Consider the following 27,836-nt stretch of genomic DNA (forward strand, 5'->3'; position numbering starts at 1 on the left):
CCATGAGCCCGCTTACATGGCCCATCACATGATTATGTTCATGAATTGTGTGGGATTACGAAGTGAATGCGAGAGCGGCAATTGATTATCTCAATTTTGAATATTTTCAGGGGGGGGGAATAATATACATATAACGAGCACCTACCAAATTAAACCATATATTCAACAAATTAAAATGGGAATACACTCTGTAAACAGCATCCGAAGATTAGTATGTTTTCCATGAATAAATGTATAAATAAATCATTCGAAATTAAATGGAAAAGAAAATTTTTCTATAAAAGAGAACGGATTGTAAAAGTGCTCATTAAAAGCAGAAACCACTTAGTAAATACTTAATTTAGATAGCTTCCTCCGCAAATAGCGAAATTGCACTTATCACACTTTTCAAAAGGAGCAACTTGACAGAGTTTTGGCCAAACTATGTAACAGGAAATCTGCTCAACTTTAATAGCTCATACGCCAGATACTCGGATAGCTTTTCCCCCCTCCCCCTCTCAATTCACTTTTCCTGATCCACAAAGTCAGAGGGTTTCGCAGAGCCAAAGTTTGTGAAATAGCTTGGAAAATAAGTTTTGTTGAGCGATGATAAAAACTGACAAACAACTTGATACATTGGATAAGCACTTGGCGATGATGGCAGTTGACGGGGTCGAGGGGGGTTAAATAATTGAAGAAGTGGGGAATCGGGGCATCGAGGGGATCGGGAAATTGGAAAAGCGACAAGATGCTAATTAAAAGCGGCGACAAATTGAATCAAAGTCAACTCGAATTGGTTAAGTCAAAGTTAAGCCTTGCACGATTTTCTCACAATCTAGCTTTAAGTTTTTACCCACTCCATAAAGATATGTTTATTTATATATATATATATGATATATAGATATATATATCTGTTTTAAAACCGCTCTCCAAAAGCCAGACAAACAGCCGCCAACGATTATCGATGAACACAAAGCCAGCTAAAAACAAAACTTGAAATTTATCACCGAAAGATTCTTGAACTCGTCACTAAGGTCGTCAACTGTCCCCCAGTCACCTGCCCCACCACCTCACTACCCCCTCCCCCTTTCCCCCCTCCCCAGAAACCCCTTTGATCCCCCCTTTTGGCCCCTCGATCGGAACTGGTATCTCGGCGGTTGCTGACTGATTGTCTGACTGATTGATCGCCCGATCATTGATTGATTAACTCCGGCTCTCGCTCTTCTTACACAAAGAGAAACGTACTCCAGTTTATCAATATTATCTCGCTACTTTACTTGATAAAATATAGACAATCTCTTGCAATGTTGCTTACTAATTATAATGAAATCATTTTAAGTGTTCTGCTTTAGCTTGATCTATTAATAAAATAATTTAAACATAAAACAAAAGTAAATTTTTATTTGTTAAATTATTATTTGTTTATTTTCCTAATTGATTATCATTTCATATCAATATATACATACTATATCATATAGTTTAAATTTAAAATATACACAATCTTTTGCAAATCATTTTGTTAGTTAAATTAAAATGATTTTAATTGCTATTGAACCCCAATTAAATGAGTTGGTTTTGTAAGCAATACAAAAAATGTATATTAAAATGAATTAAAAATCAACTAAATCTATGAATACCAAATTGAATATATATACATCAGATGATACGGTTTTAATTAGAAGTGCAAGAAAATTCTCACAGTAAGCCCCACTATTTTTCCACACAATTTAACTGAGCATTTTCCCCCACCTTCCATCGTTGCAGGCATGTGGCAGCCATGAGGCAGCAGCGTTTTAATCGCTGCCAGCTGTTATTATGCCCGGCCACTTGTTGCAGGCATTCATGATGCAACTGCGGCAACAGCAAGCGGCACAACGAACTCGATTCAAGTCTTTGGCGGGCCTCAACCAAAAACACTCATACGCCATGTGGGCGTTCGGAGGCGATCGGTGGATGATGTTGCATGAACACCAGATAACAACAACAATAACAACAACAACAACAACGACAACAGCAATCGCAACGGGCGCCACAATGGCCCACGGCCAAGGCTAAGGTGGCTATTCGCCACATCCACAGCCACAGCCACAAAAAGCCAGAAGCAACAGCAGCAGCAGCACCACCAACAAAATACTAATACAACCACCATTGCCACCAGCCCCTACAACAACAACTAGAACAACAACTAGAACAACAAAAACAAGAAGGAGAACAACAAAAAGCAACAACGACAAGAACAACCAACTGAAACATCAACAAAAGTTGAAGAATTCCGTTGAACTCAAACGAAACAAAACATCAACAAAATGTCTGAGGTAAGTTTACGTTACACAGAGCCAAAGGTCTTGTCAAAAGGCAATGTTAAATAACAGATTAGGAACTTTAAAAAAAGTTTATTTCAATGTAGAAAATTATAATTTGAAATAAAAATTATTAATTCATTATAATAATTATACTTAGCTTTGAATGAAATGGATAATTTCTTTAATTAAAATCAATTTGATTTTGACTGTCAACAGTTTTGATTTAATTTATAATAAACAAACTATATACATTTTCGAGATCTTCAGTATTACTTTGATTTACTGGTTCAATAAATATAAAATTGATCAATTTTCAATAGAAACACGTTTAACATTTACATTGAAAAAAAAATATATATCGCCTTATGTTTATTATTATATTTATATTATATTACATCAAGTCTTTCATATTTTTAACATTTTCGACATGTATATGTATGTATATTTTCATGAAATTTGAAAAAATTCAAAGTACAGATTGTCTTCCTTTATTACCAAAATAGTTCCATCTTGACCTATAAGTTGCAGTGTGGCTTTAATGATGATTAAGAGGGGGCGGGGCAAGTGGTTCTTTGACGCTGCCTTTTTAAAGAGCCGGGGGGTCAGCATTTCCATTTTTATTGAATTAAAATCGATTTTCAGTTTATTTTATCAAAAGACTTAAGAGCATCAAACACATTAAAAGCAAAAAACCGCACACACTCTCGCAGAGACAAGAATCTCCTCCTTTGCGGGGGTGCTTGTGTGTGTGTGTTAGTATGTGTGTGTGAGTGTGTTCAGGGAATAAAACAAGAAGATGGTGCTCTCACACACACACAAAGTCTTGAACTATAAACTTATATAAAAGTGGGTGATTGACAAGGGGAATAACCTGCAGTAAATGCTTGATAAAAATCGAATGAGCAATTCCTGCCAAGGAGATGCGAGTAAATGGCTTTCACTGAAACTATTAAATATCAATATAAAATATGAGTTGGGTCAAAACTAAAAAAAACAAAACTAAAATAATAAAACAATGTATAAAACAATGTATAAAAAATGTTCATTTAACACATTTCCTTATATACTTTGTTTCATATTTAGACAAATGTTTAATTTGTGAGAGAATATTCTATTCTTGATTCTCAGATAATATTCTGTTTTCAAGAATAGAATAATAGTATTCCTGCTTTTCTATTGCTTCACAAAAAAACATAATTATAATATTTATAATTAAAGTATTTTGTAAACAGATTACATTCCTATAATATCCAGGAATAGTTTATGTATAATTTCACATTTTTTTATTTTCAACTTTAATTTCATATCCCATTCACAATCGGCTCTTGACCTTAAGATAGTATTCTCGTTTCAAGATTATTTGTAGTGAATTTTTGTGGAGCTGCGTTCCTTGGGTTTCGCATTTCTTTCGCTGCCCTTTCCCTTTTTTTTTACTTAACTACAACTTCCTGCTGGCATTTCCCGCATAGGCATTTGAATTTTGGGTCACTGACGTCGTCATCGTCATCGTCTTCCTCGCCGTCGCCTCATGTTTATGTATGCGTGGCTATATGGCGGCTATATAGTTATATGGAGCATACCTACGTGGAGGTGGAGGGAGGAGGGAGGGGGGAAGGGGAAGGGGAAGGGAGCATCGTGAGCAACAGGCGGCGGTGGCAAGTAAAGAACAAGTCAACCAAGCAGCTGTCGCCATAAACAAGCACGGAAAACGCCACTCGCACACAGACATAAATATTGACCTAATTTGCACCTGTTTACAAATTCATTCGAGCCACTGCCGGAGCTCAGAGCCTGAACAACACACAAACCAACTCACCCACCCATCTAGCCACCCATCTAGCCATCCTCTCTTCATCCTGCCACTTGGCTCGTTGTTGCGTCCTGGCAGGACTTTGTGCTTTTGGCGCATGATTTATGCAGCAAACGGAGCGCGACAACCTCGACAGCGGCTCCATCGCGAGCGCTCCTAAGTGGGTCGACCATGTCCACATCCACATTTACAGGCGCACAGCTACATCCACGTCCACATCCATGCCATGTATTCCCACATCCACATCCACATCCACATCCTCATCCACATCCAAGTCGCAAGGAGAGCCAAGCCCAGGCGATTCGAGTTGAACCGAACATGCCAAGCTGCATGAACGTGTTCTTACACTGGGAGAAATCAAAATGAGAGAGCTTACAAATTCACTTATCAATATTAAAGATATTTTTATGTATTGTTATATCCTACAAATAAGGTTTCAACAAGATACCTTTAATCACTTTAACTCTTTTTCTTCTTTAATTCCTATATTTGATAACTGCATTTACAATATGCAATTTCTCTCACTGCTTTGGCTTCTCGGTTGGATTGTTGGTTGGCATGTTATTAGGGAGCAAATTTGCATTTGGAAACCGCCCGTTGGAGGGAAAAAGTTTTGCTGCGGGAGCAACAAATTTGCAAATGCGAAATTCGATGTTATTCGGCGCTGGCTTACGCGGCGTATGCTTGATCTGTGAGGAATGACAAGATAAAGCCACGAAATGAAAAGAAAAACGGGGAGTCGTAGGCAAACGAAAGCGAAGGCAAACTAGCTTTTGATGACATCTTCAAACAAGATTTTCAGGGAGAAAAAATAGAACGTGGCTTTCATATTTTATTTGCCAAATGTGGGATATTAACTAAAATAAATATTATAAGTAAATGTGAATTAAATTTACCAGGAAGAGTTTAAATTTAAATAATAATACTATCAGCAGGAAATTTACACATTTCATTTACTCAACTTAATTTACTCCAGAATAAATACTAACCTTAGTTACTTCAAAGGAGTAATACAAAATGCCTAAACAAAGTGGAAACCAAGTGGATGATGGGACACTCGAAGCAGGTTTCCATTAGGACACTTCGGACTCCGTCAGAAGTGAGTTAATCCCGCGAAGAGTCTGAAATCGAGAAGCTTAGCTGGGGCGAGTGGGCAACTTTAATTGCCGCGTGCACCAGTTGCGGATTAGGAGCACTCGAAACGCGATTCAATCGAGGACTTAATGAGTGCCTTGGTCATTTGCCTCGACTCGAGGCGACTCGAAGTGATTCGAAGTGAGTCGAAACGACTTGAATCGAGTCGACGAACGATAATGATGATGATGAAGATGGCGTCTGGCAATTAGGCCGATTTGCCATCAACTTGTCCTCGCCCTGACATTGCCATTGAATTATCCTTATCCTCGTGGCCATTCCATCTACCCATTTTCCTAGCCATTTTCCTAGCCATTTTCCCCAGCCATTTCCACTCTGGTTATTTTCATCGTCATCATCATCGCTGCTTGTCTTTGACAGCTCGAATCTGTTGTTGTTCGGGCATTGATTTCCCTTGATTGATGCGTTTTTAATGAAGGCGGAGGGCCAGGTGCCTCGAATCATTAGCGCGATTTTCTCCACACCCATTTACTCTACTCTACTCCACTCCCCTTCCCTCTCCTTACCTTTCCTCTGCTTTTCCTTTATTTTTTTGTTTTACCTGGCAAGACAAACAGTCAGCCCTGATCCGCAATAAACTAAATGAAAAATAAATAGTCAATAACAATGGGTGAAAGTGTGGGGAAGTTTGTGTTGTGTTGTGTTGTTGTGTTGTGGCAGGAGGAGGAGGAGGGAGAAAGCAACCAGAAGACGAAGAAAGTGTCGCAATGTCGTGGCCTGAAATTGACACAGCACTAAAGTTACGACGAGCAAACAAAAGTGGCCAACAAGCAAGCAGCTGCGGGCCAGGTACGCAAAAATTGGTAAGGGGGAAACTGTGGAAAATGGGAAAACAACTGGACGGCAGGACAACTGGCAAACAAACGTGAACCTTGTACAAGCATACACCAACACACACACTCACAAAAAACATAGAGCCAAAGGACATGCTCCTGAAAGTATGCCATAAAAAATATTGTAATCACAAACTTTGCAACAAAAAAAAAAAGGAAAATAACCCAAAACGGTGCAACATGAAACGGAGTAAACTAACACGTTTCTCCGCCAACTTGTCGCATTCAACATGCACAGCAGGGTTTTCATTAAACAAAACAAAAAAAAAAACAATAATAGAAATAGCTAAAAACACGACAACATCCTTCCGATTAAACCCCTTTTTTAATTTACCGAAAATTGGGTTTGCAGAAAAAAGAGACCCAAGTCCAGCTTTTCAGGGGACAAAACATTTCTAATTGAAGTTCAATTTTCACTTCCATTCTCTAACAAACTGCACCATTAGTTAATTTTTTATTTTTTGGTATTTTTTTTATTTAGTTTTAGTGATGTAACCCCTTTCTGAATTTCCAAAAAATTGGTTTGCTGAAAATAGTTTTTGTTTTTAGTTGGAATTCGATTTATAAGTTATAATTTGCTGTTGATATTTATGAAATTTATCTGATTCAGATCTCTCTCTCTCTCTCTTAATAAGTTTTCATAAAAGCTTTCCTCGTCAAAACCCCTCTAAAACAATGGGTATCGTACTTATCGTTGTCGAAGGGGAGACCGCAATCAGGGATCTGGGCTGGTGACCAGGTTCCCCTTCTCTATCTCAAGCCAGACTTCTAATCTCCAATCGGCAAACCTTCAGTGAACCGCAATCTGTTTGCGAAGCCAAGTGAAAGGTCAACAGGACCCACTTTGATTACATCTCAAATAGGGAGTCACAGTTTATCGCTTATTGTTTGAAAAGAGTTGGTACTTTCTGAACTTGTTAGCTTCACACAGTTAAAACAATGTTTAATTTGTAAACTTTTTTAATACACAAGTTATGCTCTGATATTGTTGGTTAGTATTAAAGTTGAATTTAATCGGAATCATTTAGTAACTTAAATGGTTTATGCTAGTGAAATAAATGATACTGTTGCTGCTGTTTCACTACACAAGAAATAGTTATTTCTTTTATGGTGATATTAATATACAAATAATTATATGAAACCTTCGAGAACTTTCTGCCTTTTGTCACCTTTTTGTGCAAAGTGGCTTAAAGTCGTCATCCAGCCAAAGGCGCTGTTTACAGCTGTTTCCCTTTTGGCTCCAGGCTCCAGGCACCTGCTACTTGCTCCTTCCTACTTGCCACTTCCTTCGTCCTTCCTCCTTCCTCCTTCATTCTTCCTTATTCGTCCTGGCATTCCGTCCGATCTTTCCGCATCATTATTATGAGCAAAACTCCTGGCGACGCCTTTGCACTCGCAGCAGCTGTCGAAATTAACATAAAACATTTATGGCAGTGTCGCTGAGTCGCGGGCAGGACTAAGTCGTTTGTATCCTGATTTGCATGCATTTGCATATGAGGCAAGGATGACAGGAAGGAGGGAGCGGAAAGGGGGAGGCGGCAGTGGGGGGATAAATCCTCGCTGGAATGGGTTGTCAAGTGTCCTGGCCGCTTGAGCTGTCGCGTTGAGGCGCGTTTATCTGTGCGTATGCAGAAAGTTTTCCAATTAAAACTTTCGCCCAGGTCCAAGTCTCCTGCACTCCTGTACTCCTGTACTCCAGTACTCCGCATCCTGGTCTCGTTTGGCTTCCTTCCTCTCCCATCCAATCCAATCCAATCCTCCTCATTTCCTTGCCCCTGCGTCCTTTTAGCGACAATTAAGCGCCATAATGAGCTATAAACTTCCCAGCGACAAGTGGCAAGTGGAAGGAGGAGTGCGAGTGTCCTGTTTAAATGCGCACATATGGCAAATAAAATACGCATACGCCAGGTGTGACAGCACAGCAATTGCGTTCTAGCCGAATTTCCCCCAACGAAAACTTTCGAGGGCCAGACAAGTTGACAGGTCAGATAATTTAGAGGTTCTTTCACAAATTATTTACATTTCACATTTAATAATTACAAGATCAGCTGGCCTCTTACCAAGAACCAAAGGAATATCTAAATAATTGAAGAACATTTTAAATATCTTATTCCAGTTGGCTTTCAGGATTCCATTGCCTTTATTTGCCACAAATTTTGTTGTTGTTGCCAAATGAAGTGTGACAGGTGGCAGGAATTGTAAAGCAAACAATTGTCGAAAAATGATTGCTGCCTCATTTGGTTTGGTGGCCCAATTTGGCTTTGACACCTTTGACAGATTGCTTTGCATTGTGTCACCTTCCACCATTCACCATTCACCATTCACCTTTCACCTTTTGTCCCTTTTGGTTTGGTCGAACGCAGTGGGACGACTTCTTTCCCCAAAAGAATTTCATAATCAGCAGTGCGATAAAAATAAACTTGGAGTTGATAAGGGGGAGTGGATAGGGGGGCTTAGGATTGAAGGGGGGGAGGGGGATTGCCATTACGTCAGCCATCTTTGCAGCTCATCAAAAATGGGAACGCAGGGAGAAGCTTCTTGTGGGCGGAAAATGGCCTGCAGATGCCACTGGCGGGGATTTGTCGAATGTCATCTGCAATGTGCGACCAGCGAAAGGAATGCCAAGTGGGTGTGCACACCCCACACCACACACCCCACACTCCACTCCCCCTTCATCCCCTTGTAATCCCCAATCTTGGTGGAGCAAGTACCGCCTACATTTTAGCCTCGAAAAAGGATTTCCTTCTGCTTTCCCCTTGGAAATCCCTTCAAACACGTACTATATGTTGCTATTTTACAATCGAAGAAATCTGTGAGGCAGCTTATGATTTTCCGCTCTCGAAGATAAATTGTTAATGTTGCATCTTATGAGCTTTATTAAAAAGCATCTTCAATAAGCATTTGCACTGAATATATTATTGGGAATAGTTGCGATATTTATGCATCCTTTGCATAGCAATTATTTCAATTATATCATTTAACTAAACATTTTTATTTGTGGGTAATTTCAAACCATCTTGTGATTTCAAATGCGTACAAACATAATAATAATATTTGTTTAGCAAGGAATGAATGATTTACTGACCAATTAAAAACCAATTCATAGCTAATTTGAAAGATGCCTTGCTTTATCTTGCTTAAGGACTTTAAAGACCTGTCAGGAAATCGATATAGTTGCTGGCATAACAATCAATATATCTATTTTGCGGCTGCTTCCGGGGAAACAATTTCTTCCCGTCCGAAAATTGAATTTAGGATGTGTTGATGCCACGCCCCCCAGGGGTCCGCCCACTCGGCTTTCTTTGGGGGACATAAAGCCCAATCTGGATATGCCATTCGAGGGCTTTGGCTCCTCCAGCGATTTGCCGGCGGATAAAACATCATCCGTGTTCGCTGGGCCTTATCATAAATTTCAAGCACGCAGCAAATAAATCCAATTAAATTAGCAACAATCTCAAGTGGCCGACGGATGATGATGGCTCCTTCGAAGGCGAAGGAGAAGGAGAAGGAGCCATCATCATCCTGCTGCTCCTTTCCTGCCTTGTATCCTTGCATCCTTGTATCCTTGTATCCTTGTGGATACTCCTATTTCGCCGGACGAGTGGCATTATTTTCAATTTGCCTCTTGCGGTTGTCCAGCATTTTCCGCAGCCACTGCCACTGCCACTGCCACTTCCACCTCCACAAAACTTGTATTTCCTCGGGAACCAGCAGCTCATCTTGCTGGACGACCTATGGGCATCGGGTTTTAATGGGAATTCGTTGCGTGTAATCCACTGTCAACGCATGGAGTACAGTCGGGATTCAATAGGAAAGAACAGCCTATAGCAGGAATATTTTAGTTAATATTTTAGGTATATTATTTTGAATTTATTTGTATATCCTTATGTTCTTTATCAAAACTTAAAAACCTTTTCTTGATTAAGAACTAATTGATTAAATGAAACAATTTGTATGTGAAAGTAGTTAAGATAACTTGCAATCCTTTTTTATTTTATTTGTACTTTTAGCTGTACTATTTTTCAAATACTTTTATATCTCAATATGCTTTGCTAATATTCAAATCCCTCTTTCTTATTTAGGAACTAGTTAATTATATCAAACAAATTGTTTGTTAAAGTAGTTAAGTTTACTCTAAGAGAAGCCTTCTATTTGTGCACTCTGATCACTTTCAAGTCACAGAATCCTCACTTTATTGGGTTTTCTTGTCAGTCGATTTGTATGTCTCCTCTTTGACTTCTTTGTGCCGCCTCGAATTCTCTTTGTTGTTTGCTATTCAATAGAAAATTAGTTTGTTTGTTGGCCCCGCCCAACAGATTTCCTCCACTATTTATATAATGTTTTTCCGAACCTTAGTTATTTTGATATATTATCAGGATACAATTGCACTTGCCTAATGTAATTGCCCTGAACATCTGAGATTTTATGACCACAAACGAAAATAGAAATCGAAACTGAGGCCCAATTGAAATTAGCAGCATCTGCTTACTGAACTTAATGTCCTTCACCGCAGCTGTTTCCGAATTCGAGGATATTAAGGCTCCGAAAAAAGGTTTACTCGCCATCTGTTTGATGGAAATTATGGGGGTTACTATCGGGGGGGAAACTATCTGGGAAATCGAAGGAGGAGATTCCCTGAAATGGCCAATAAAGGAAATATACTTCGCATCGAATGGCCAACAGTTGGCTGCTGATTTAAGGCAGCCTCGCAAGGCTTTTAAAGTCGTTCGACTTTTACGGACTGCCATATTGCTCGTCGAGTAATAAAAACACTTTTGTTTGTCGTAACAATAGAAAGCATAAGGAATAGTATTGAACAGCACTAACAGTTGTGACGAAGCCAATCCCAAAGGAAACATTGTGGCTCAAATGGAACATGCACTCAAAGAAAAAGGTCAGAGAAAGGAAAATTAATCTGTTTTCAATGGGATATTGCCAGCAAGATAAGAAATCAGTGATATATGTATTCAATAGTTTACCAATATTGATTTTGTATTTCAAACTGTAAGATAAGAATCAATATTTATGTGATAATTCTTCTCTTTATCATTATCAATCAGTTGTCTTTATGAATGGAAGGCAATTGATTGTTGATCCGTACATTTATATAGGTACATATATAATAAGTCAATATTGCTGATTCCATGTTCCTGATTTTTATCTGACTCTATTAACATAAATAAGTTATTTATACAAATATTTGCAAAAAGACGATGAACGAATGTTGAATTACATTTTATATTTATTTGTATTGTACCCTGTAAAATAAGGTGGGGTATTCTTGTTGGTATATTTTTATGGAAAATTGCAAAGAACAGAGAAAGTCTTAAGCCTGTAAAATAATTTACAATGTGCAAGTGCACTTAACTTTTTATGTACAAATAGTTTCCCAGTTTTATGGATGCAGAAGTTCATAACCAGAGCTAATGGGTAATACTTTTTCCATCTGTAGGTTAAGAGCAGATCTGCGCTCCATCATAACACTTGGTGGGACTGTCGGATGTCTGGGATGCCAGCTGGCAACCTTTGGGCAATCAATTAAGTTCTGCGGCACGCAATCTCCACGAGTGTTGACTGTTTGCCTGTTTGCCAGTTTGCCAGTTTACCATTTTGTCTGTTGGCCTGTTTGCTGACCAGCCAACATCCAAACGAGCTACCTCATTAGAGCTGGCGGACTATAAACTCCTGCATTCCGATTCCCCGGGAATGATAGCCACACACACAGAATCGCAGGGGGAATCGCAGTGAGATGAGGGGGCGTGAATCTTGGAATCTTGGGTGCCCACGTTGCGGCTACGTGACAAACTTGGCACGTCAACTCGACGAGGAGTCCAGTGAATTTTTGAAGCCATTGCGACTGAGCCGGCGATTTAATAGAATTTAAGCAGCATTTAGGCGACGCGATGAAAGATGATGGAGTTTTTCGGGGGGAAAAGCGGAAAAGGGGGAAAGGGGGAACTGAGTTGCGAGGGGCAACCGCTGACGAGTGAGAAGTGAGGGGCAGAGACCTTTGCCACATAAATCTGTCAGGCCGAGAGCAATTCTCATAAAATAATAATGGCAACAGCGAAAACGAGAACGAGAATAAGTCCACAGAGAAAAAAAACTGCAATGAGCATGAAGTGAAGTTTAAAAATCAGTTAAAGAATAAATGAAAAAAGGTTTCAGTTTGAATTAAAAAAAAAAAAATCTGCATTTACCTAAAACTTTTATTTTAATATATTCACGAGAATATCATTAAATTGTTGGCTAATAAAAACTCGGATTTTTTATGGAATTAATTACATATGTAAATGCTTATAAAAAAGACATAAATTATACATGTTGACAGTTTGACAAATTATAAAGTAATTTACCAGAGTAATAATCATAAATGAAATAAAAAAAAAGCAATTTGTGTAATAAATCAAGCAACGCTCTTTTACTTTTTACTTCTAGTAATGTTTATCTTTGCTTATTTTGGATGCTTATTTATTGCTATTGCTTTCCCCCATTTTTAGAAAACTTCTTACCTTTTTAGTAGACTTTTCTCTCGGTGCAGCAAAGGCGGGCAGGTAAATGCTGCAGCGATAAAAACGCGATAAAGTCATTCAAAGTGTTTAACCGGCGAAGTGGTTTGGGTTTGGGTTTGGGTTGGGGGTTCCGTGTGGTGGGGATCATCTCGGAAGGTGGTGGGTGGTTGGGTGGTTGGGTGGTTGGGCGTGTTTCTGGGCGGCACGAATCGCAGGTTAAACAAAGTCAAAATTTTCCACATTCGTTGCCCCAAAACGAAAAGCAAAAACACAACAGCAGAAAAATGAAAACGAAGCACGCTCCTTTTGGTTTTCGCTGTTGCCTGTCTCTGTTTGTGTTTGTGTTTGTTTGCTCGACAGTGTCATAAATTTGTTGATGTTTGCCTAACACTGAAAGGGGGAGTGGCAGATGGTGGGCGGCAGGTGAGAAGTTGGGGGCAAGGTCACAGTCACAATTTTATTGCGCCTTGCCAAACGGAGCTGAAAATTGAAAAGCAGGCAATCGCAATTCGGCGAATGCATTACACAGGTAGTTACTAAAAAAAAAAGGGGTATGGTATTAAAAGGGATTAAGGGGGGTTCTGAAGTACCCTCTCTTTTCATAATTTTTAGAGGGGGAGTGATGTTTCATCCAAGCGAATGCAAAGTGTACGGTGAACTCTGACAGGTGGCGATGACTGTTGGCGCAGTATTATCGCATTATCTCATCAGTTGGCTAAACGAACAGGTGATTTCAGATAATTTCAGATGTTTTTTGAGGTAATTCAGTAACTCAGAAACTCAGTGATGCAACTCTGCCTTCTTTTTAGACATAATCAGTGCAGCTGCACAAATAAAACAAATAAAACAGAGGATGATATTTCACAGTCCAGTGAATCAGCAGTAAATGCATAGGTAATGCGCACAGGAAATGACATTCGGAAATTATAAGGCATTTACATATCATAAATTTAAATCTTTTACATCTGCTCCAAATAGTCAAAGAATTCTTCAAGCTTTTGTACTTTATGTTTTGGAAATTATATTAGCTTAAAGTGCAGATTGTAATCATGGATTTCCAAGGAGATCAGCATGCATGACTAATTCAGAAGTCTGTTTAAATTAAACCCTTTCCCCTGCACATTTAATTTGCAGACTTTGTATTTTTCTCTTCTAATTCTAAACAATTTAAATTTTTGGCAAGTTTTGACAGGCTTAGAACTTTCATTATCAGACATCGTCTCATCGCACACAAAGACACATAAATTTCACTGCACTTCTGCAATGGTGTAAAGACACAAAAAAAAATTGATTTTCATAAGGAATTTTAGGAAAACATTGATAGTGTATTTTAAAATAATACTTAGATCTTTAAAATTACTATAAAATATATATGAAAATTAATAGAAATATATACATTTTTAAAATTGTAATATATTATTATTCAAAGTAACAAACATTTACTATAAATTAATTCCCGTAATTAAATAAATTAGCTCAAAAATTAAGTTCACTTTAAAAATAAGACCTGAGTTTTCTGAAAAATTCTTCTTTAAAATCTGCTGTAATGTTTTTTAATCTGTATCTGTTTGCGAGTGATTTTGTTCTTATTTTGTAAGTGAATCTGTCACAGCAGCCAGCTCAAAAGTGAAGATCTTATCGCTTATCTCGCCGCCGTCAACAATTCTCGTTTGTTCGTCGATTTGTTTGTCTCCTCGCTCTCCCTTCCTCCGGTTTTTCCGCCCCGGTTTCCCTGCCCTGGTTTTCCCTGCTCGCCTTGTCATACATTTGTTGTTTTCTTTTTGTTTTTTTCGGCCACGGTGCTGATAAGGTTGCCAGCGTTGTCACCACTTTTGTCAGACGCCTTGAAGAGACGTCATCCGGCGGACAAACGGAGTGATGCAGGGATCACACACACACACACACACACATTTTTAATATCGTGTCAGATATACATATATATAAGGCCAACGTTGGATTATTCCACTGCGAAGCGGATAAATCTGGATCTCACCTGTTCAACTTTTATGTTTCAGCCTATTGACGCACAACGTGGCGTATACTTGATATCGAACCACAGACATCACCTTAATCCAATTCCTTCTGAGGGAATTTATATTTTCCTTCTTGGAATTGGTTGGGTTCTTTTATTAAAGCCCTTCTACTACTTTTTATTGGACCAAAAATGTCCAAAAGTGAATTAGCTTTTTTATATAAAACTTCATCATGGCTTTTTTACTCAAATATTATCTCAAAAAGGGTTACTTTAACTGACTGCAGAATTATAAATATCATTCCAATGCAGTATTACCTGCCACATGCCACTTCCCTTTCATTTTAACGGATTGACGTACAACGTGTCGTATGCTAAATATTGGTCCATAAATCCGCTGTGCTATCTGAATTTGCCGGAAAACAATTCAAATCCAAATGGCACCTGATACGAAACATCATCACGTTCATTTCGCAACTCAGCTTCGGGCTCAGTTGCAGTTTCAGTTTCATCTTGAGTGACGCACAACGTGGCGTATGCTTGATATTGTCCTAGGGCTAAAATACTGACAGCTAAAATAACGCGAGTTGGCCAACAATGCATGCAATTTTGATAAGTTGCTTTACAGCCAGCGAAGGTTGGAAATGCACTATTGTTTAGTTTTGTAGCTAAAAGTTTTATTAGTTTTAGTAATTGGAAAATACTCGAAGTTCTCAAGAAAATGTATTTGAATTTTAATAATGAAATATAAATAATTACAAATAGAAAATTAGCAACACATTTTAAAATATTTTATTTTATTTTTCAAATTCTTTAAGAATCTAAAACGTGGTTTTTTTAAGCACTTTATAAATGTAATGCTTTTTTAAATAAAATTTTTTTATATAAGCCTCGTTTTAATTGAACATTTAATCCTTTAACTATGTAACTACTACAAGTTTGTTTAGTTTATAACTCTTTTTGAGTTAGAATGGCACCACAATTAAACTTTGCAGCACCTCACATTGTGTCCTTAGATTGCCTGTCAGTTGGTGGAGGATCCACATGAATGCATTTGCGTGTTTCTGTCGAGGGCTTTTCCCGTGTCGCATTTCCCATCCCCCATTTCCCAACAAAAACAACAACGATTTCCCTGCGCCTGCCAAACATTTCCAAGGGGAAGCAGCTCGTTAGCTTCTCTTCAGATCCCCGAAGCAAATGTCGTGCAATGTTCTGTTTTAATCAAAGGAAATTCGAGCGCATCTCACGAATAACAAATGCAAACACATGCAAAACTATGTATTTGTTAGCATGTATGCAAATAAATAGAAGGACCTCCCAGGATTCCCTTGGGAATTCCTTTTTTGCCACCGAATGTGGCGCTAATTGAAGCTGCGTTGCAACGCCATTTTGCACTTAAAATAATGGCCGCGAAGGTTTCGCAAAAACTCAACTTGTAGCTAACAAGTTTAAATAGTTTACTGCAATCACCGAAATTTAAATACCCTGTGCAGACTGTAACACAAAAAGAATTTACGAAAAGAATAAAAAACTTTGAAAAGAGACGGAATACAAATATTTACAAATTATATTTAAGAAAATACCATAAAAACATTAAAAATATGACTAACGTTCTGCTAAGCTATAAATCCCTTTTTATAGCAGAGCAAAGTTCTTAATGTTCACTTAAAACACAATCACAGTCTTACATTCACATGTTATACAGAAATCTATAATAACAATTTATAATAGAATAAAATATTTTATATTCAAATAAAATTTAAAATTTTTCTTTTGGCCAGCAAAAAAGAATTAAACATCTTGAAGTTTTATCCAGCTTATGTAAAAAGTCCTAATCCTGATTTTCATAAAAATAAATCGTAAAATTAAATCGTTTACCATTAAAATGGAATAATGGAAATAATGGTAATTTGCGATTATGAAGACTGCGATTTTTAAAGTCTTATTTAAATTTCAAAAGGACTGGTATTTAAAGTTGTAAGTACTCACTGCGACTCAACCTGGGTGCATTGCATCTTGTTGTCCAAGTTCAAGTGGAGCCACTCCTCTGCTGCAGCTGACTCGGAAACCTGAAATCAATAAATAAAAACAATTATTTAATTATTAAATTGCATTTACAGAGTGCCACGTCATCACTTACCTTTTTCGGGTTTCCGATGCACTGCATCCCAGAGTCCACTTCAGGTGGTGTCACCCACAGGGAAGAAAATTTATTGATTTTCAAAAAATGGTACCTTCTCACATGGATGCAGTGCATCCTGGAGTTGGTCCATAGCGGAGATGCATTGCATCCCGCACTCCACTCTAGGTGGAGTTGCCCACAAGGGGCATACTTATCCAAATTTATTGAGTCCCAAAAAATGGTACCTGCTCACTTGGATGCTTGACGCACCGCATCCTGGAGCTGGTCCATAGGTGATATCGCCATATAGGCGATACCACACACACACACACTCGCGCACAGCAAGAATCCGAAAAAGTTCCAGAAGGGAACTTCCGGTCAGTCCGGTCCACTGATTTATGGACCAAAATCAACGCCTATCCCATGAGGAATCGGCCAGAACAAGTTGGGAATTGCAATTCGGTGCATTGATTGCGGGTGGGCGTTAAAAATTCGAATTTCTCATTTATGATGACGTGGCACAATTTAAATGTAATTAATTATATTTATATTTAAAAAAATGGTTATTAACATTTTAGAAGTAATATGTTGGATGCATGATATTGCATGTTGCGTGCAGCATGTGGCAGGTGAAATGTCGCATGTGGCACGTGGCATGTGGCATGTTGCATGTTGCAAGTTGAATGTTGCATTTTTAAAACGTTTTTCATCTTATTTAATTCTTAAATGTTGCTTGCCGTGTTGGCATTCATACGCAGCATTCACTGTACCCTTTGTTATTTGTGTTATTTATTGTATTTGTTATTTTTTATGTTTTAAACTAACATAAACCTTCCGAAAACAAATTCAAGGGTATTACAAGAGGTCGGCAACAACAAGAGCAGCCAAAAATTGTTCGTTGACGAGTTGAAACCCTGTTGAGTTCCGCAGCAAACTTGTCACTTGCAATTAGGGGCGACGTGATGCCGGGGGGCGTGGCAGGTGCAAAGTGCATTAAAACTAAAATCAAAATGGCAGACGCAAAAATCAAAATGGACGTCAAGCGACAAGAAAACTGCACAACAATTTGATGACAAAGTGTCGCCGGAAAAAGGAAAAGGAAGGAAGGGAAAAAGGAAAGGGGGGAAATCAGGGAAAGGGGGATAATTCGAAGCAAAGAAGCTTGGGGTACATTCTCGTGGGAAAATCGGAAAATTGGGGGCTTATGGGGAAAGTGCAGCGGAAAAGAGCCACGACTTTCAGTGCAATGGAGCGTGAAACGGTGGAAGTGCTGTTGACTTTGGACGGAAATGCCATAATCTCGTCCTCATGCCAACCCATCAACTGCGTCTATATGTCCCTCACATTTTCCACTACACACACGCACACCAACCAATATGTGTGTGTGTATATACAGAGTATATGTATATAAAACATCTTCATCTCTCAAATAACGCTTCATTGGAACCAATTACGAGTTGAGCACTTTCCGTTGCATACTTTGCGGACCGAAAGAAATGAGCAACTCAGGGGTTTTTATTACCCAATTAATCAGATTTAAAGTCGGGCTTTACAACATTATCTTAAGAGGGGTCACAGTTCATAAAAACATGCATTAAACAAGATAATATTTAATAGGAAGCATGCCATTATTAGTTGAAATTAATCATTTAAATTAATATTATGATGAAACACCAATAAAAAACTTATATTAATTTAGTTCATTCTATTTGATGTATATTTTAGTTAGTTTTTAAATTATAAACCAAAAGATAACTTTATTTCTTTATCTAAATTTTTATCTCTGAAAATGTGTGCTAATAGGATTACCACAGCTTAAGTAATTCTGATCTTATCTCAAACATTTAATAATAGCAAACACAGATATTAACTCACTTTAATATAGGTTCTGTATTTTATGTATATAACTAAATTACTAAACCCAATTTGATTTCTATTAAAAACCTTTGATTATCTCTGAAAACAAGTGCTAATAGGATTGCCGTACTTGAACACAGAACACTAGTAGTTAAGATCTTATCTCAATCGGTTTTATCATCGACAATTGCACCACTTATTTCCTCTTTTCGCCCAGAGTACATCCACATGTGAAGAGTGGAGTAAGTCGGCGATTATTGGAATTTATAAGTATGTAGAGGAGGTCCCTCCACGTTTCCGATTCCCATTCCCATACCGATTCCGATTCCGATTTGGATTCCGATTGAGAGGCTCCCTCGAGTACGCGATTTGTGATGGCTCTCGACATTGGGAGTGATGGTGACTGGGCCAATGATGATTGCGAATGCGATTGCCATTGCGATTGCGATTGTGATGGCAGGCACTGTCTGTTTTTTCCCCATATCCCCCCCCTAGACCCCCCCAAAAAAGTCAGAGGAGAGCTCCTTGGGACTGCTCATTATCCTTGGAAATGTCTTTTTAAATTGATTTTTCGCTCTTAGCTTATTATTACACACAAGCACACTCAGTCGTCAGTCGGCGAAGTAATTGTCGGTGCCTGTATCTCAGCCTCGATGTGTGTGATATAATTTCACTGTTTTCTCATTTATATTTCATTTTATTTGAGTCCACTGCTTTTATTTATAAGCTTACAAAGGGAATAAGTGTTACTAGGAAAAGGTTAAAATGTTTAACAAAAATAATGTTTATTATTAAAGGTAAATTAAAACAATATTATTTTCAGTTGTTTGAGCTTACAATTATTCCCATAAATGAAAGTGTTATTTCCTAAATTTTTATATTTATCATAGCTTATTATTTACTATATCAAAAGCCAGAATAAATTGTGATCCCCTCAATTGTTGAATGTTATTATTTTCTTAGAAATCTTATTGTATCAAAAAAAAAAAACCATTCTGTAGAGTACATCAATTTAGGGCTTTTGTATATTTGCCTCTGTTTATTGACTTCGAGGCAAAGGTGAGTTCCTCCCCACTTTTTTTTTTGCCAAGGAGGAGGAGGAGGGGGAGGGGGAGGTGGAAGGGGGTGGTGGCGCCTCTGATGTTGCGCAGGCCTTTTCATTTGGCATTCAAGAGGGTGAGGGGAATATGAGGTATTTTGCCCGCGCAATTGTTGCCAACGGATTTTCGGCTTAAATGCGAGTGCTTCTTTATATTATATATATAATATATATATCGTATGCTACATGTGTGTTTTGTGTGCGCCATGTATATGGCTTGATTATATTTCATTTTATGCATTATACATGCCGTTCTCATTCCCATTCCCATTCGCAATTCGCAATTCACATTCGCATGTCTGCTCTCATCTTTCTTTCTTTTTCGTACATCTTCCGTTTGTCCTTGTGTAGGCCGCTTTGTTATAATCGCATTTTCAGTTATTGTTCGCCACCCTCCAAAGCAAACCACCCAGCCACCCATCCATTCCACCCACCTCCCCCCTTTGGAATGGCCTTTGTGCATTTCGAATGCGGGCAAACGGAAAATCTTGCGAGGTCCAGGTTTTCGGGCTCAAAAACCCACTCATGCATATTTCAGTTGGCCATCCAACCACCGGGCACCACGCACCACGCACCACGCCCACTTTCTTTCTCCACGCAGAAATGTAATGCACAGGAAGAAATTTCAATCAAAAAATATCATATTTAAAGAGATCCAAATACATACACCATTTAAATGGGAAAGTAATAAACTTTAAGGCTCAAAATCACAATGAATTATTTTATAATTATTCTTTTGTTATCAACTATAAAACTTAATATTTGTTTTTTATAAAAAATAATACAAGTTAATAGAAGGTAAATAAGGTTACAATATCTTTACAAAATGTAGATTTTTTTGCTTATGCAAGAGGCAAGATACATTATAGTTTTTCCATAATAAGGACGCTTTATAACGTTCGCAATATAAGGGATAATTGCGGAATGAAGCACCAGTTTGATTGAGGATTTCCCTCGGTGTGATAAACCAAATGGCCAAAATCAAATGGTTGCGGCATAAAGTGAGAGCCTGCATTTCCCCAGATCCCCAGAGTCAAAGTTTTGCGGGGACAACTTTAATGCATTTGGTTTGATTGCATTTTGGCGACGCCATCATACCAGATATGCTCCCATACGAGTGCATATATCCCTTCGTTCCGTTGCCATTGAGGAGGATATAGTCCCGGCGCTTTTCGGTGCCCAGCTTCATGTGTATTCATTAAAAATTTAAGTGCTTATTTACACTTTGGCGTTCGTTCGTTCGTTCGTTGGTTCGTTGTAGTTGGGATGCAATTTTGTAAGGGAAGGCGGTGGAAAAAGGGGAAGGGGAAAGTGGGAGGGTGGGCGCCCTTTATGGTGGGCGTGGCATGTGCAGCAAGGACAACAAGCGCACTCACTTCAGCCGCATGGAAAACCACACCGCATTGCAACCAAGGACTCCACATGCCACGCCCCCCATTTGGTAGCGGCGCCGCCCTGTTTTGACAGTTAATCATATTTTGGATGCCCCCGGAATGGAAAACGAACACGACACTGACCCAACTGCCCCAAGTGGCACAGTGGACCACCGGACAGTGGGGCAACTTGAAGAGGACACACTGCAAACTGCAAACTGGAAACTGCAAACTGCAAACTGCAATTGCATTACTTTACACTCGCCCCTCGTTTTTGGCCCCTCGCACTCCCCTTGTGTCCGAAGGGCAGTTGGGGGATTTTTTTAAGGACTCTCGGAGCCAATAAACCAGGAGGACGGAGAGCGTCCTGTCGCCAGAAAGCAACCGCATCCCAATCGATCGGGCCAAATTGAGCATCTTCTGTTGTGGAGCTTGAATGTGCCAGCTGTCGAATTTAATTGCATCCGAGGTGCAAATTCCACAAAGGATTGCAGAAAACAATCCTTCTGCCTGGTTTGATTTTTATGTCACAGAATGTGCGTTATTTTACTTCTTTTTCTATGATTTTTAATGGCTTTTTCAGCTAAAGGTTCCTTTTAGATGAATTGTCTTTGTGAAATGTAAATAAAGAATATTTTTTCATTTCAACATTTATAGTTTCTTGATTGGTATTTAAGTGATTTTGTTATTACCTGTTGAAGTAGCAAAAAATCACAACATTTGATGATTTTTTATAATTTTTTCGGGTTCTTAGATGAACTATTTTTATAAAATATAAATAACGAATAGTTCTTATTACATTTTCACCCAAATCGTTGCACTTTTCTATTAAGCATTAAAAATTTTCGTATATTACATTTAAGCTGCTGAATTAGCTTAAAATAATAATCGATTATATTTAAATATCCCTTTGTCAACAGCAAATGTTCCAGCATTTGCTATCTCAATTCTTTGTCAAGTTAATAATATTTGAGGCCTCCAGACTTTCGAGTTTTGGTTGTTTATCAATTGTTTGGCTGCCTTTCTGCCTCTGCCATATTTTAAATTGGCTCATCCACACCTTTGCGGCTTTAATCCACCAGCAAAACAGATCGATTTATCGATGGTAAGTTGGATGGTGAGTTGGATCCGCTCTACGCCCACGGAGCAATGACTCCCTCTTCCCCTCCCCTAAAAACCCCCTAAAAAACCCCCTCAATAACCCCCTTTGAAAACCGCCCTGAATTTATCAGCTTGCTGATAACTCGCAGCCAAGTTGGTGCTACTCGGCGTTTTGGCTCTGCCTTTGGCTTTGCTGCCTTGCTAATTAATATTCAAAAACTTCTTAACAGTTTGCCGCTTTTGTTGTCGTTGTGCTGGAGGAATTGATGCGGCTGCCAAGAGAGTTTAATTAAACAAATATTTGGAATTTGATTTGCTGCCTGTGGTTGTATTGGTGGTGGCAGAAGTGACCAAGCTGCCTGCCAATGGAATTCCAATTTCCTGTCCCCGATTGCCGATGCCGATGCCGATGCCGAATGCATTATGCAAGCCATCCATGCTGAGCTCCAGGAACTTCACAAAGGCCCCGTCGTCACCATCGCCACCATCGTCACCCGAAATCGAATGTAAATAGCAAAGGAAGAAGGCCTCTTCATGGCAATCAAAGGAATACAGCCCACGACTGCAGCTTAATTGCCAGATTAAGTCCGTGAATATATATGCATATATATCGCACATACATATAATATATTCATGCCTGCGTTGGGGGGATAAATCCGTGGGGAACTCTCCGAATTGAGGAACTCTGGTTCGGGTTCAGGTTGTTCGGGCCAAAATAATATCGTTCAGATATCAGCAGTTGTCACGCTTTCGGCATTTTATCATATCTTCGTATCTTTGTATCTCTTATCATTCGCATATCTACAAGATCATGAGTTGTCGTACACATCTTTAAAGTTCTGTGTTCTGTGTTTGCGAACACCACAGATGATAAATCGCTTTCAACCTGTGTTGAAATACAAAGAATTCTATTGCTGGTCTTAATATTCTATTACATATATCATATTGTATTAATTATAAATATTTTACTAATTATTGACTGGATTTATTTAATTAATTTTGTACCATTTATTTATGTGCTAATAAAATTGTTTATTGATTCTGAATTCTGTATAAGCAATATTTGCATTGCTTGGCACACAAATTCAATTATTCCAAGTAGGTGAAATAATTTGTGTTCTAGAACTTGTATTCATGTATAGGTATTTATATATATAGAATGATCGATGGAAATTTCTGTGACATCTCAATACTTTTTAAGGCAAACATTAACAAGATAAATAGTATTCACGAATTGAATAATAAAAACATGAAAGATAAAGCGTTAGAAACAGTGAGGTAAATAAATTGTTAGATTTGGTTAGATGTTATAAATATCAAAATCAAAATAAGTTTACATTTGAAACAACTTCCTTTGGGTGTGCTCGCAAATATTTTTCGCTGTGTAAACGAGTGAGTGGATTCACGGAAGAGTGAGTGTGTAATGAGTGCACTCGCCGTGGAAGTTCAAGGCGATTTCCCTTGGCAGTTCAAAGCGAAGAGTCGTGTCTGGGGGCGATTCTTATCTTATCGCCCAACTGCCGGAATAACCGAGTGCTATTTATATTAAAATTTCTGTTATATTTTACAGGCGATTTTTCCACCTAGCTGGTGTCTTTTTTTAAGTGGTGAAAAGGGGAAATCTACTACGAAAATAATACGAAAATACAGCCTCATAGATTATAAACGATCGACGGGGGTCCTTGGCCACTTGAAACAACTTGAGTTCGAGGGCGGCGACTGATCTCAAGTACGGATCCAAATCTATATCTGCCACTCTCTATCTCTCTTTCTCTCTTTCTATGTATACCTCTCTCTCTCAGCATTTCTCACCTGTTGGCGTTATCAGGCAAACGATAAGCCGCCCGCTTTTTTTTTCGTTTTTTTTTTGCATTCTCCAGCGGAGCGAGCTTCTGCCTCTGTCAGCTGTTTGCTATTTGCCGCTGGCGATCGACGGCGAGACAATCGACAATCCCCAACGTTTGCCGACGGACCGCGGACACACAACCCAACCAAAATATCTCAAAAAAAAAAAAAGAAAAAAAGAAAAATAACACACATTCAAATCAGTTTCCAGCGCCGCGTCAACGGAATTCGTTGAACCGAACCGAACCGCTTCGCAACCGCCGTCGTCGCTTTTGTTTCACTTCGAATCGAATTGAATCGAATTGAATTGAATCGAATCAAATCGAATCCTAATCCAATCGAATAACGTACAAATAACGAGACTCGCAAATATCGCATAAATGGCCTCAAAATGCTTAACTTTGGCTTAAACTTCAAGTGAATATGTTTTTTTTACGTTGATTTGTGTGTGTTTGTGCAAACATCAACTGCATATATGTGAAATGTTTTTCTCACGTTTTTGGATTTTTCCTGGATTGATTTTCGGTAGGTGGTGAACAAATCTAAAGCCCCGCCAAACCAACATTGGAAAAACCGCACTCCTTTGAGCTGCTGAGTAATTATTAAGAGCAGTCCAAGGGTCAGCTAGCAATTTGCCAAATGAAATATTTACCTTGGCTGTTGGCTTTTGGCTTTTGGTTTTCGGTTTTGGCTTTCGGCTGAGTGGAAAAAAAAAGGATTCGGCTGGCAAAAGGAATCCCAATTTGCCCACAGATTTGGTTAACATGATCCCAAAAGTCGAGGGGTTGGTGTAAAAAAGTTGTGTCCCAGGCATTTGTATCTTGTATCTTGTATCTTGTATCTCGACCCCGCCCAAGCGATAAAAACTTTTCTCAACTTTTGCGGATACCCTTTATGTTGCGGGGTTATAACTCTCAAAAATTTAATTCATTACCAAACGGAAACTAAAATCTCCTGATAAATTTGCGTTCACAGTTAATAATTAATTTATTTAGTACAAGTTGCAATCTATTTCCTCTCATAGTTTTTTCTACAAGTTCCAAGTGAAATAAAGCTCGCCTAAAAATATAGTTCCTGCATTTAGTGTGTGCTTCAAGTTATTTATGATACTCAGCTGTCAGGTTGCAATTACTTGGTGTTTTCAAATGTTCCCAACCAAGGGGAACCCAACACTCAAAATTTACAATGTTTGGAGTGGAGTAATAAATTAGTGAAATGATATATTGGGTTAGGGAATTTTTAGCTTCGCTTTTCCCCCTCGCGCTCTGAGGTTTTCACCCGACTTTATTATTATTTCGACGACTTCTATTTTTGGCCCGACTTTTTAGCGGCTTCTTAATGAACGACCAAATCGGTTTGGTTGGGGAATGCTTTTTATGATTAACTTAGCAACTTTCTGTCCGCGTGTCCGTTTTTGTGTGCGTTTCGCTCGAGTGCGGCCAACGGGTCGTATACGCGATTTTCGATTGCGATTCTGATCTGTTCAACTCGATTTCGACTGCACTTCGGCTGCTGCCTCCTTTCGTTTGCGTTCTCCGTTCGATAAGATTGCCAGAAAAGTAAAACCGAAGGCGGAAACGACGAAATCGCAAATCAGCTGGCAAATATATAAATATCAGATATCGAGAAATCAAAGCCGATGTCGCGTGACTTGCGTCGCCACAATTTTCGGTGATAATCAAAAATCAGAAATCAAAAATATCGCAAGCGAAGGAAATTAAAAAGCATTTAAAAGAAATTTTTACAGCGATCATAAAGCAAAAGTTTAAGTGGTCGTCAACCAAATGAACCAAATGTGCCATTAAAAGGCTCTCTTAATTAGTTTCTATAAATTGAATGTTTACAAATTAACAAAAGTAGAACACAAAGTTAATAAAAAAAAAAGGAAAAATATGTTTTGCATTCTAAAAATAAAATTGAAAGCAATAAAACAGAGATAATTGTTTTTAAGTTCTAATTTTGTTAAAGTTTATTACATAAATATATTTATATTTTATACATTCCTATGCATTTTTTAAATGTTAACAATGCTTAAAGTTTCCCGTACCGTTTTGTAAGCTATTCGCCATAGCAATAAAGGCAAAGAGAGCCATTGACCCATTTGCGAAATGGCAAAGATTTAAAGCCCCTTGTCCGTGACCTTTGGCCTCCAACCATCCAACCACCCAACCACCCAGCCATCCAACCACCCACTGCCACGCCCAGTCGGAATGACAGCCTCTGCTTAATCCGGCGAGGAAACAAACCAAGACTAATCCGCTAATCCTCGCATTTCAACCCCATTGTTATTATTAATTATAATTTTATTTGCTTTTATCATGGTGCCAGCACACGTTTTAGCAACATTTGTTGCAGCTTCTTGGTTAAATACTTAATGTTTCGTTTGAGTAAGAGAATTGCTAGGAGAGCTAGGTAAGGTAGCCTTTAATTTTCAAAGATTTTTGGGAATTGGTTAACTGGGAAGATGAAAGAAAAGTCTGCTTGATGATTAAGTTAGTAATTATGCTTACAAATTTTAAGGGTTTGGTTATTAGAAAAATGTGTGATATTCTTCCTTAACTTCTATTATCAAATTTAAACTTTTTTTCAATGAGAAATTTGTTCTGTTCTTCAATGTTTATAATTTAAACTTGTGTTTTTTTGTGCTTACAGTCACGCCGACAATCGGTGAGCTCGAGGGCGATGCCGCCGGGCGTTTTGGCCAACGATAGCCGGGCCAACTCCACCGATGACATCCAGATCGCCTTGGCGCCGCACATCCAGACGTACTTGAGCCAAACGGGTCGGCGGCACTCCTGCTGCAGCGTCATGCTGCCGGTGGCCTTCGAGCGGGCTGCGGCCAAGTCCTGGCTGGATCCCAAGTTCGATTCCCCCGTTCTGGAGGAGCAGTACCAGGCCAGCGTCTTTCCCCACGTCCGCATGCGATACAGGTGAGATCTGGCAAAAGAAAAATATATAATATATAATATATTCAATCTAATAATTTAATCAGGGAGAAAGAACGCAAGCTTGTGAGAGGGAGTTCTAATCAGGTTTCGTTTAAAAATCACACTTCATTTAATATACTTTGCAGCAAGAAAAAAAAGTGCAGAGAGAATCCTTTTTATTGAAGAGTCATAAGATTAGAACCCTTCCATCAATAATCTTATGAAATACCAAATAATTAAACCATTACCCCGGTATTGTTTTCGAAGGAAAAACTCAAATTAAATAAGTTTATTCAGCTAAAATGTTTTTTAACTTAAACAATTAATTTGCATATTTCTTAGAATGCAATTAAAGCTGGTAATTGCTGGCCTCCAATAAGGTAAAAATAGCATTCTTTTATTTTAACTGAATAATTGGTATTGACCATTTGTAGCGTTGAATTGATGGTTTAGCTAAAATAATTAAATGTTTTATTAGCTGATAGAAGAGATTTAAGGAAGCAAGCATTTTGCCATTGTTTATTCTTGAGTTTTTATTGCTGAATAAATAAATTCAATTCGTTTAGAACCGAATTGCCGAACTGTTTTCTTATTTATTGAGCCATAAATAATATTGACAAAAATAAAATCCATTTCAATGAAAGCACTTCTTAAAAAGTTTATTTATTTCGAAGTGCTATTTACTTTAGTAAATAGTCCATTTACCTCAAAAGTATACTCAAGTTCGCTGACACCTGGCAGAGATCCTATTTAGACCTGTTTTTCAGTTAACCCTTTGCATTTGCAGGTGTGTAGTTCAGTTATCGCAGGACTTACACACACACACACACACACACACACAAGGGAAACTTTTGCACGTGCATGCAATCAACGCGACGCCAAAGAGCATGGGTTCCTTTTTTTCAGCGGGGGTCAGGGGTTGCAAGTCAGGGGTGGAGGGGTTTAAGG

The 27,836-nt window shown here is 38.5% G+C and overlaps 1 protein-coding gene across 1 annotated transcript in view; it reads left to right on the top strand.

Moving 5' to 3' along the window:
- The window catches only part of LOC108094583 (adenylate cyclase type 9), a 50,053-nt gene that overhangs the window by 12,604 nt on the left and 9,613 nt on the right, over positions 1 to 27,836 (top strand). The window contains 2 exon segments of the mRNA XM_017195200.2: positions 1,744 to 2,294; positions 26,614 to 26,891. Of these exon segments, the coding sequence (XP_017050689.2) occupies positions 2,286 to 2,294; positions 26,614 to 26,891 (287 nt within the window). The 5' untranslated portion in view covers positions 1,744 to 2,285.

The sequence above is a fragment of the Drosophila ficusphila genome, unplaced genomic scaffold, assembly GCF_018152265.1.
Source record: "Drosophila ficusphila isolate 14025-0441.05 unplaced genomic scaffold, ASM1815226v1 contig_198, whole genome shotgun sequence".
NCBI lineage: Eukaryota > Metazoa > Arthropoda > Insecta > Diptera > Drosophilidae > Drosophila > Drosophila ficusphila.